This window comes from Crotalus tigris, unplaced genomic scaffold (genome assembly GCF_016545835.1).
Source record: "Crotalus tigris isolate CLP2741 ecotype Arizona unplaced genomic scaffold, ASM1654583v1 scf7180000023638.494280, whole genome shotgun sequence".
NCBI lineage: Eukaryota > Metazoa > Chordata > Lepidosauria > Squamata > Viperidae > Crotalus > Crotalus tigris.
Genome location: NW_024100095.1, coordinates 198,041 through 210,499, shown reverse-complemented (window position 1 = coordinate 210,499; position 12,459 = coordinate 198,041). Strand labels below are relative to the sequence as shown.

The 12,459-nt window shown below is 32.0% G+C and overlaps 1 protein-coding gene across 3 annotated transcripts in view; it reads left to right on the top strand.

Moving 5' to 3' along the window:
• Positions 1-12,459, top strand: part of ATP9B (ATPase phospholipid transporting 9B (putative)) — a 133,653-nt gene that overhangs the window by 100,801 nt on the left and 20,393 nt on the right. For all 3 annotated transcript variants that reach the window (XM_039320457.1, XM_039320460.1, XM_039320458.1), the window contains 3 exons: positions 641-889; positions 10,846-11,007; positions 11,583-11,675. In XM_039320457.1, the coding sequence (XP_039176391.1) occupies positions 641-889; positions 10,846-11,007; positions 11,583-11,675 (504 nt within the window). The remainder of the gene's footprint in view (positions 1-640; positions 890-10,845; positions 11,008-11,582; positions 11,676-12,459) is intronic.

Genomic DNA, 12,459 nt, shown 5'->3' with positions numbered 1-12,459 from the left:
TATTCTCAGTACCTTGTTCAGTACATGAAATTTTTAAAAAATGCTTGCTTGCCAAACAGAATTTCAGTGTTATTATCCTACAGAAAATCTAAAGTTAGTTTTGATAATACTGGTCAGAGGACAGAGATTGTTTTGCAGTGTTAACCCAATATAATTCTTTTCCTAATATCTAAGGCACATATATTAAGGCACAAGCTTTTGTAGATTTTCAACATAACTCCTAAAGCCACCTATGCCTGACTCATCTTTTGCTTCTTGGCTTCCTATTGTTCTTGAGCTGTGGTGATATATATTAGGAAAAGTAACATGAAAAGTTTCCCTTAAGAAAAACTCCAGATTATTCCAAGATTGTCTTTACATTAAAACAATTCACTTATCTATTTTATATATTCACATTAGTTCAAACATGGTAAAAGTATTGTGTTCTTTCCCAAACCACATATGAAAGGAAGTATATGGTTTTATCATGTTTCTTATTTGCACAGTCCTTTATATGTGAAACGCATAATTAAAGAAGGGAACGTTTGTCACAAAATTTAAAATTAACAAAATATAGAACTTTATAATCTAGTTATTCCAGGATGAAGGGAAAGAAATTGGTAGTTTTGTTTTATCTGAATATTCTATTTATATTTCAAAGATTCATACACAGTCTAGTGGAAGCAGTACCAGCTCAACACCCTCCAGAAAGATGCAGCCCTCTGCACCTAAAGTTCGAAAAACGGTCAGCAATCGAATACATGAAGCAGTAAAAGCTATTGCATTGTGTCACAATGTTACACCTGTGTATGAATCCCGAACAGGAGTGACTGGAGAAACAGAATATGCAGAGGTAGATCAGGATTTCAGTGATGAAAATAGAACTTACCAAGCTTCAAGCCCTGATGAGGTAAGGCTGCCATAATTTAATTGTCAAATGAATACAGCAACTGTTCCTAGAGTTTACAAGAAAACAAGGTTTTCTGATATGGTAGAATTAACGAATCATTTGAAAATGTGTTTTGATTTTGGCAGTACTATTCAAAGCAATGACATATTTCTGGAGGTTCATTGCAGCCACGTAAAGTACTTTCCCAAATTATTGTGCATGATCATGCTTTCACATACGGTAAGTTCCTTCTACTGGAGCTGATTGTTTAATTCACAGGGAATTATGCCAGTTATATACATTACATTTACTTGTGTCTATTCCATGTATTTGATGTATAATCATTTTGCGCTTTTGTGGGATTAAGCCCATAACAGGCATATTTCAGACATCTTTTCAAATATACCTTTATACCAAATATAGCCATTAACTTTAGCAAAGTGAAAATGTTCTGATCTGAAGATAGTCATTTCAGTGTGCCAAGCTTGAAACAAAACATGTGTTCTGAAAGTTTTCTTCAAACCATGAAACAATATCAAGGCACATAAGTAGCAAAACCTGTGGGCTGTTGTTTTGCTACTTGTATTTGCTAAAGTTTTCCTATCTTGCTAGCTTAATGGCAGAGATAGGTCATGTCTGATTGATCTTGATTAGACTAGATGGGCTGTTGTGGGAATACAGTTTAAGAGGAAAGAAGCTATTTAACATAAGGTCTGATAGAAGAAGAATGTTTACAGCAGCATGGCCGAGTTATTTAATGACTATGTGTATGCTCTGTATCTTGTTGTAATATTAATATTATTCATATAATTAAAAGTACTAGAGACCTTGGAGATTTGTTAATTTTTTTTTAAATCAGCCACACTCTGTGTGCAAACAAAAACATCAAGAGAGAACAATGTTTTTGCTATGTATTTCTTTCCAGATTGCCAAGATTAAAAAAAAAAAATATTGAAAATATTGAGAAAAACTTGTAGGGACATATATTAATAAAAATGAATGCTAAAAAGTTGTTATATTTTTGGTTGGGTATTAATTAAGCAAATGAATTAATTAATCAAATTACAGAAACCTCTGCTTTTTATTTTTTGAGAGAACTTTTCTGATAATAGCTGTTATTCTAAATGCATGTTTAGCTTTTGAGGCCATAATTGTATTCTTACTGTTTCTAGTGGACATTTATTTTAATGTTTTCATTAACTATATTTTACACAATTTGAAGGGTAGATAAGCATTCAGTGACTACCAGCCAGCCACTGTTACGGACCTGGGTGGGGAAAAAAGGAACCAGCAACTGATTCTTAATTTCCATTGTTAAATATAGCCAGAATACTTAAAATGTCTCAAGAAACAGAACATTCAAAGCTTTGAGTGGCCTTGTTTGTTCTAGAGATGAACCAAAACATATTTTTCTGCTTTCTGCACAGCTCTAATTAATTCCTTTTAGCATCTGTGTTTTAATTTATTGCTTTTACTTGACTTTTACATTGTTTTTGGATGTATAAACAGTTTTGTAGTCTTTGTAATCTCCTATATTTTATTGGTCTTTGCAAGGCTTAATGTCTGAAAACTGGTTTGAGGGAACTGGATCATAAAGTGGACAAAAAGAAATAAAAGAGCAGATCAGTAGAGTGCGGTCTCCTGAATCTGGAAAGTGAAAGAATACAGGAAAACTTTGATTTGTGGACTTCTGGTTTAAGTCATGGCTGATTGAAAACATCTCACAAATGACCAGAGATGACAATCACTGTATAGAATGAAAGATGAGTGATGAGTGATTAGACCGGTCCTTCCGAATTCTCTAGAAAAGGGGAGAATAGGAGTTGACAATGAGTGCTCCTCTTGAAGCAATCTCTCATGAGTTTGAGCACCGAGAGCCAAGGGAAATGACATCTTTGCTGTTAGTAGTGGCAAAGTCATTAAATCCAAAGAAGGTGAAATCAGGTGTCAAATTAAGCTTGCCATTTTAAAGGTATGCCCATAAAGTAGCTAAACTGAACATTTCCAAGTCTGATTAGAAAATGAGTTCGGCTGGCACTCTGTTTAAAGTCTTTTAAATAGACATGTAAGCATTTAAAATAATATGCAATTGGCAAAAATCAAAACAAAAAAAATTAATCTAAGAAAGTTTTATTGGGGAGACCCGAGACATTTGGAATCCTGGCTATCTTTGCTATAAGATTTAAAAACAAGTATATAGTTAAATAATATACTTGAGGGAAATGACTGAAACAGAACTGAAGCCATGTTAGGAACTGGATGCTAGAGACAATTAAAGTACCAGGCAGAAAGGAGTTAAAATGGTCAAGCTGGTTATAATCATTTCTTATTTTAAAGAGTTTTCGTAATAACTGAAATAATAGTAACTAAAATATCAGAAATGATACAGATTTCAATGGATAATTTTTTAGAAAATTGTGATTTTTTTTAAAAAAAAAAAACTTTTACCTGATAAATATATTACTGTGTTTAAAGAGATGGAAGACAACAAAATTGGTATTACCAAATTGGGAATACAAAAGATGCATCAAGGAAAGGTTTTGGCATTGGAACAGTTGCAAAAAGAAATTTTGGAGGATGCCTCTTTATGTAAAGAAAAAGATAGGACAAGAATCCTGGAGAATTTCCGTAGGCTGGTGAAAGCTTTGAAAGACTCCACTTAAATGCCAAAGATTGATAAAAGATCAAATCCTGTGATGCTATTGAAATGATTTAAAGGTTAAGGTTATGAAAAGCAAAAAAAAAGAACTATAAAGTTAGACTGTTTGATTAAGGATAAATTATTCATTTGATATTTTTGGTAACTTTTTGCAGAACAAGGACAGAAAAGACTACAATTTCTGGTTTGCATACAGATAAAAATTAAGTTATGGGGAGAAGATTTTTTTTATTCGTAACTTTACAAGAGGGTGAAAGCATATTAGCTTACGCTCAACGTGATAAAGGTTGAAAGCCACTTTATTATTCTCTTTGTTAGCTTTTTCTTTTCTCATACTTTTTCTTTTCCTTTTGTTCTTTTTCTGCACCTTCTAATTTTTTTTATTTATATTTTTTCTAGCTTAGTTTGTATTAGTTTTACAAGGTTTATTAAAAACTTCAAGAAAATTATATTTAAAAAAGACAGGCCTTGATTTGTCCTTACTATGCTTTGAGATTTTTAGGCAAACAAATTTTGGATTGTATATCTAATAACAGCACTTTATTTTCTTTCTGCCAAAACTTGGACTATGTAAAATGCAGTCAACCCAGCTTTTTGTTCAATCCCTCCGCTTACCCCTGGTTTTCTACTATTTAGCAAAATAACTTCATTCTATTCAGGCAGGCATTTGTAGCTAATCTTGGCTGAACAGTCAATCAGGATTTAGATTGCTTAGTTGTGGACTAATCGGCATCATTTTGTAATCCTTAAAATTAGTCTTCTAAATGTTTTTATAAATTTAACTTTTCTAATAATTTTTCAAATTTTGTTAAAAAAAGGACAAAGTTGCACAAATCTTTAAAAGAGCCTGCAAATCATTGCAGGAGTTGTTGTTGTTGTTTTTTTAAAAAAAACTAAATTTAAAAGAACATGTCTTCATCATACTTTTTAAAAAGAGCTATATTGATGCAATGCCTGCAAATTACTGGAGCCTAAGGAAAATAATGTAAATGGTTCATTATTTAGTTTTCTTGCAGTTTGGTTGACAGATGATGCTGGTGTTTCCCAATCACCCACTTACTATTTTAAAAGCAATTTTATTGAATAAAGCTGTGAATATTGAACCCTGGAGCTTTATTTAGCAAAACAGCTTAACTGATGTTTTCTTTTTCACTGTATAAGTGACCTATCAAAATATGTTTAGTTAATAAACAACCTTTTAGCAAACAACTTTTATGCATTCAACCTTGAATAATAAAATGTCTTCAATTGTGTATACTGTGATATGTAATAATATTCTTAGAGTTTATAACATATAGAGTAATTTGCAGGATACTTTCACAGCAAACTGTAAGAAAGATAGTTTATAATACAGCTGATTCTTCCATTCCTAGAATCTATAACTCTAGCTATTCAAATGCACCCTAATTGTTTTAAAGAAACTTAACACCAGAGCATCATTATAATGTATATAGCTACTGTAGCTTCAGATTAGTAACTTATTCTGTATTCATAGCATGAGTTCTACTTATACGAGTCTCATTGTTTCTTATGATAAGTGATCAATATTTCATTTGTCTATTCCTAATGCCCTCGATAGCATAGCAAAGAAAGCAAACATGTTGAGGACTCAAATAGCATCAGCAGAGCCGGTTTTATAGTGTATATTCCATTAAACTGGTGCTAAAATAGTGAAATAAACAATGTAAAAATATATAAATGGGCAGAGCAATGGGTTCAAAAATCACAAAATCTAGATAATTCTTGTCATCAAAAGAAATCCATCTTTATTACAAAAGATTGATTAATTTCAATTTTAAAGAAACTATAGGAATTAATTGATTGTCTTTAACTTATACTATAATTCCAATAATTGGATCAATTAGACACTATATTAATATTTTATGCAAACAGGATGATTTTATCATGTGAATTTTTCATTATAATAAGATTACTCTTATGCACATATATATTCACTGAGGAAATCAGAATAATTGTACACTGGACATAACTATTATGAATTATTATTTCTTACAGTAATTTGTAAAAAAAATGCCCTCCATCTTATTATTAAATATTAATGTAATGCAAAGGAAAAATTAAAGGAAGAGCAACTAGGCTAAAAAGGAACATTTAAGGCCTTTATTTAGTTACAGAAATAAATATGTTTAGAATAAATTACTTGGATGTTGAGACAGAAGGAAGATTTCATTTTAAGAACTTTTTAAGAACAGTACATTAGGTCTTTGGGCTTCCCCAGCCTTACAAAATACTGAAACTTTTTGAGTGCATCTCAACTGCTGCATCTATTTTAGGAGCAACATATGTATTGAGTTTGTCACCTCTAATGGAAAAAAAAAACTAGAGTAAAATTATTGAGTATGGCAGAATATGGCAGATTTAGGAAGTTTTTACCTTGTTATTTACAGCAGGATAGAAAAGAAAAACAAATATTTTGCTAGAGATAGAAGGTATATAATTTTGGCTAGTTATTAAAAAAAGATTGATTTATTTGAAAATGGAATAATGGAATGGCTTGAGTATTTTGCTGATTTTATTCAACTTTCTGTCAAGCATACCGGATCTTGTAAGTTTGTCCTTTTTTGTGTAGAAGCCTAAAACCAGAAACATCACGGAATAATCAGTTTAGATTTGGAGTAGGGTTGACTCCTTTTTGGGGAGAAATTTTGGTCAGATTGGTCAGAAGGTGAATTGGTGTTTTCTTTTTTTTCCAGGATGTATTGAGTCTAAGACTTAACAATGGCTACTATTTATGCTATGCTTTTCTTGAATCACAAAGGCATTAAACCTATGGTCCAAACTTATACTAGTTCTGAAACAGCAGTGGGATTAATGCATATGATAATATCAGTGGGAAGGAATGTTTTATCTGCTCCTCTTTCTAATATTTCCTCTCATAACTGAATAATTAAGTAAAATAAGTAAACAAGTAAAAGGGAGAAGGGCAAGATAACTGGAGGCTGTACATGCACCAGCTTTGATAGTTAGAATGATCAAAATGGTACCTGTGAGCACTGAAGTGCTTGTCTTTAGTGTCTGTGGAGCAAGACTGATTCAGGTCACAGTAGACTTGGGGGACCCTTCAGACTACCTGAAGGTAGGAATTCACAGCAAAAGAATTAAGATCTGATTTACATGTGCAACAGATGAGAAAGCAAAATCCTGAATTAGCTCTGTCATTCAGAAGGATTGCATTTCTTAATTCTCTATGTATCATCCCTGTGCAAAAAATCCTAAGTCCCAAGTCTTAGACCAGGCAAAGGAATTAAAGCATGTCTCTCTTTACTGGAAGAGATATATCTGCTTCCAAAATGGTCTCTCTCCTCCCTACTCTATGCCTATGCAGCTCAGAAACCTGTAGAAGAGAGCAAGACTGGTGTTTAGCATTGAAAATAAATACTTCTCTTGTTGAATCAAAGAACTAGAACAAAGGTGGAAAAGATGCTTTTAGAATCAGTTTGAACTCAGAGGTACTATGTTCAAAATAAACTAGATTATGGTCCTGTTTCATGCTCATGAGTGAATTCTATCAGCATTGTTTTAATGAGCAAGAGAAAAAAATGTGAGATGCAAGGTTATATGTTTATATAGCCATTGCTCACATGATACAATTAAATAGAATTGGAGTAGGATGCTGTGGAAACATTCAGATCCAGTCTATTGTTCTGAAAACTAGCCCAAAAGGAATAGTTGGAACCTGAAATAGACAATTTGGAGCCAAACTCAGTCAACCATATCAGGAATTCAGAACTCTCTTTGCATTCAAAGCAGGAAAAAGGGGCCTGTCTGATTTATATGTTTTGCGCTATCAGTCCATGCAGAAGAAGTTACAGGAGAGAGATGGCAAAAGGGTGGAGTCACAACTCCATACCTACTTTATCCGAGAGGCCATTTCTTTTTTAATTACTGAAAAAAGAGACATTTTGTCTCCTAATCTCCTCCATCTGGGAAGACTCCAGAAATGGCTATTATACAAATGACTGAGTTGTCTATGAACTGCCCTGTTAGCAGGTGAGTTGATTACCTCAAGGAGTAGCTCACTGTCAGGTTATCTAGTCAGAATTATAATATATTTTCAGTTTTCTCTAAGTATTTTTATATGTTTAATATATTTTGTTAAGTGCTGAGTGCTTAATTTTAGAATAATCTAATAACTACAAAAGCAGGTGATTTAGTTCCTTGATTTTTCTGTGCACACAGGTATAACTATTTATAATGAGGTTGTGCTATAAACTGCCAACTCAACCAGCATGTGAAGCCAAGCATAAACTAAATAATAAACAGATGTGAGTCACCAAATATAGAACATTCAAGTCCTCTGTTGCAAAGGGGCACAAATGAGATGATAGGGTATTAACGGAAAGATGCAATTTACAGGTCAGAATGTAATAGTAACCTTTCACAGTGAAAATTGAAAATTAACCTTTGGAGTATTGGATCATTTGTAACTAATATAGTAGGCGTCTTAAACTTTAAAAAGCATTGCTCTTGTGGATTCAAAAATGATATTGAAAACTATATTTATTTTGCTGTCTTCCTCCTATAGCAATCTTTTAACAAAATTGTAATTTAGAGATACTATATTAATGCAATTCTGTGAAAAAGCATTTGCCTCCTTTTGGATATTGCATGAATATTATCAGAACTTAATATATTACTGGTGTAAAGAGGGATCTGAGTGAACAATAACACCATAAATGGATTTATTTCATACCCAGGTTCATCCAAATAGCAATATGCCAATAGTATTAAATTTATTTACCTCCTATCTCATGAATCAGGGCAACTCTAAATGGCTTATAGTATAATAAAAAAAATATACAAATACCCAGAGAATTATAAAAGCAGATTAAAATTTAAAAAATTAAAACTAAAAATGTTGAAGCAAAGGAATGAGGGTGCCTTTTCTATTAATGCGCCAACCACTCCAGCCAGTAGCTTCTCCTTCAAGACCCAGTGCCAGTCAACAAGCCAAGTTTTAAGGCTTTTCCTGAAGGTTAAAAGAGGAGAGGGGGCAGATGTTATCTCCTGCAGCAAGATATTCCCAAGGTCGGGGGGCCATAGTAGAAAAGTCTCCTCTGGATCCCACCTGCAGAAATTCCTTGGCTGAAGGAATTGATAATAGGCCTCTTTTGCCAGCACGAATAGGCCAAAATTATTACCTCAGTACTTGCAATCAGACATTTTCCTGTTGCCATTGATCAGACTTTCACATCATTGTATGGAAATTTGGTTTATTCCTCCATGTAATAGAGGAATTCAATTCAATTCAATAATTTCTGAAGGTTTTCTAGCATAGACTGCTCTTTTTAGACCCTTCCACAATTTTTGTTCAGGTCTGTGTCTGGAATGTGGCTTGGCTGTTGCAAAATGCTGTAATCATTTACTGTACTTGTAGACTTGGCTTTTCTTTCTGCGTGATCAATTTGCATTTTAGCTTCAGCTGACAAAGAGATTATCTCTCACAGCTACTGTCCATCTTTCCAAGAAGGGCGGTTTTGTTTAGGAAGTAAATTAAATAAGCACCAAACATTGATGTCATTTTTTTTTGCTCAAATTTCATTTATTGTATCAATAGGATTTTATGAAGCTCCAGAGTTACCTTAAAGGGAAGACAGGCAGTATAAAAATTTAATTAATAAATAAATAATAAATACAAATGTATATGTTTTGCTTAATATCTAAAAGCTTTTCAATTACAGTAAGGTTTTTATTATTTAATTTTATCTGCCCTGAACTCTTTATTTGGATCAAATTAATGAGCATATTTGCATATTCAGTTTTAATTTGTCTGAACCAAAATGCTGTTCTATGCTAGATATGCAGTCAGATAGACAATATGGTGGCAGACTTGAGCAATATATTTCTGAAAATTTTTCTCATACTAGTGCATCCTAGTACTGCATCAATATAGTATTAAATCCTATAACTCCTCAAACATTGTCTTGACCCAGAGAATATATCAGATTTTACTGTCCTATTTTGGAATGACACTTTGAACATACAGGAAAAAAATCTAATATCAGAGTACTCTCATTGCCAATATTTGGGTTATACTAGCTAAGGAAAATGTCAGTAGTAAGAATTATGATTGAATAGCAAAAGTATACGAAGTATGGCAAAAATGATATTTTCATTTTTACGGTATTAGAATTTAAATGAAGCTAAATACTGAAGAAGTGCTTTGAAAAAAGGCAGTTGCAAATTCTTTAGTTTCCACAAAATTAAATTGTAGGATATAGACTTATATTCTTACTTAGTGAAATCTGCCAAATTGAATTTCTTTAAAAGGGAATTATACAAATTTGTAATGATAAGACTACTAATGCTTACTGGGTTTTCCCCCTAGTTAATTATTTGTTTGCTGAGGTTTATGTGCTGTTCCAATGCAACAGGACTCTGAAGAGCTTAAATTTTCTTCTTAAAATAAAAGGATTAAAATACCAAAAAAATATAATAAAATGAGAAACAGTAATAAAAAGGGCAATACAAAAGTTACTAAAACAGAGATTAAGGTTATGAGAACAAAGTGTCCAACCATAGCCCAGTAATTTTTACTGGATCTCTTCCTAAGGCTTTCTTTAAAAACCTTGTTTTAATGGCTTTCCTGAAACATTTAACAGTGTAGGAGCAAGTTTGATTTTGAGTAGTAAGCTATTTCAAAAAATGAGAGGCTACAAAATTGAAGATTTGACTTAGAGTAGAGGTGTCCAACTTTGGCAACTTTAAGACTCGTGGACTTCAACATGCTGTTTGAGGAATTCTGGAAGTTGAAGTCCACAAGTCTTAAAGTTATCAAGGTTAAGCACCTCTAACCTCGAGTGTTAGTGAAATGTAACAAACAAATCATACATCTGTGATAATACAATAACAAAACTCTAATACATTACAATGATTAAAATAGATTAAAGAGAGAATGAATGCATGAATAAATAAATAAATAAATAAATAAGAAACCAGGGGGGGAAAGGAAGGGGAGATAAAAATAGTTGTTTAAGGATTGAATCTTATAGTGATATAAAATGGTCACTAGTGATGAAAGCAATATATTTTCTCTCACATCAGGGATAATTTTTTTGTTGTTATACATCAGTTGGCAAAATGTACTTTGTCTAATAGTTGCTTCTGTCCAGTCCAAATTGTGAATCATACAAAACAGCTATACAAAACACAATAGTTATTGATTGTACTGAATGTATCATCATTTTATATTGTATTTCTTTTGGTTTGTTGATATTTTTTGCACTGAATTTTATTGTGTTCATCTTGATTTACATGGGGTACAATTGACCATAGTCACTATTGTATTTTTATCTAGGTAGCTTTGGTTCAATGGACAGAAAGTGTTGGTCTTACTTTAGTGAATAGGGATTTGACTTCAATGCAACTGAAAACCCCCAGTGGACAGATTCTGACATACTATATTTTGCAAATTTTTCCTTTCACATCTGAGAGCAAGAGAATGGGTATCATAGTGAGGGTATGTATTATTCATATTTTCTTTCCTGATTGGAATCCTGGTGAAAATATCTGATCTTAAAAATGTATACATCTATATAAATAAAAATGTAAATGTTCATTTGTTCAAAATCTTAAATCTTCGAAAGTTCTTCACCGATTGCTTTGAAATTTTGACACAACATTGCATTCGAATATGCGCGTGTTTTTATATACCTACTATTATATAGATGTCACACTTGTGACAGGTAAAAACATGCTTTTTTGAAAAACAGTGCCATCTGTTGGACGTAAAAGCAACACACGCTACGTGCGCTTTCTCTTTTCTTTCTTTTCCATTTAACCAGACTGAGCCACAGCAACGCGTGGCCGGGTACAGCTAGTTTATAATATAAGGACTGGAAGAAAACATAAATGTCCTCCAAAATATTTTCAGAATAGATTTTGTTTTCATCAATTTTCATAGCATGAATGGATTCATTTTCTAACTTTTACAGATTCTATATTCTATAAATAAAAGGAATAAATATTGTACATGTGGTTTTAGGTCTGCATTTGTTTCTTTTGAACTTATGTTATTGCTTTACTTACATTTAGGATGAATCTACAGGTGAAATCATGTTTTATATGAAAGGTGCAGATGTTGCAATGTCCTCTATTGTTCAGTATAATGATTGGCTAGAAGAGGAGGTAAGAAATATTGCTAATAATTGCTTCAATTTTGGAAAAAACAAGTGTTTTACTTCACTATTAAAAATGTATAACAGTGGAATTTAAGACTAGAAACTGAATAATAATCTTTTCTAATCCAGTAATATCTAATTTTGTCTACATCAAATTAAAAAAAAACAAACGAGTAACGAATTTGGAAAATTTTCATCTAAATGTTCATCTAACAATTGAAAAGGAGACAAAACATAAAACCAATTTAATGAGTAACGTAAAATGTTTTTTCTGAATGCAGTATTTATTAGAAAGTAAGGATATTACATTAACTCTAAACAGTCATCATAAACATGTTCTCATATATGCTCAATCTGTTTTTGCTGACTTTTACCTTGGATAGCAGAAATGTAACTGAAAAATATATCTAAATTATGTATGAAAGCATATGTTTTTAGAAAATAAATGCATTATACTATATTGCTATACTGGACACCAGCAGTTGTCTTTATTTGACCTTACAAACAGATAATATGGTAATGTGATAATCACACAATGCATGTTCATAATGGTATTGGCAATATAAATCAATAGTCGCTTCAGGCAGTTTGATTTAATCAGGGTCATGAATAAATTAAATTCCCTGAAGACCTAATAAAGTGTCATAAAAATTACTTTTGGTGATAATGATGTACAATTAATTGTAAAATACTTGTTTAATTTATTTAGCATTAGGAGGTCAAATCAATACACATTTTGCATTAGAATGACAGAATTTTGCTTTTTTAAAAACTAATGAATCTTTTTAATT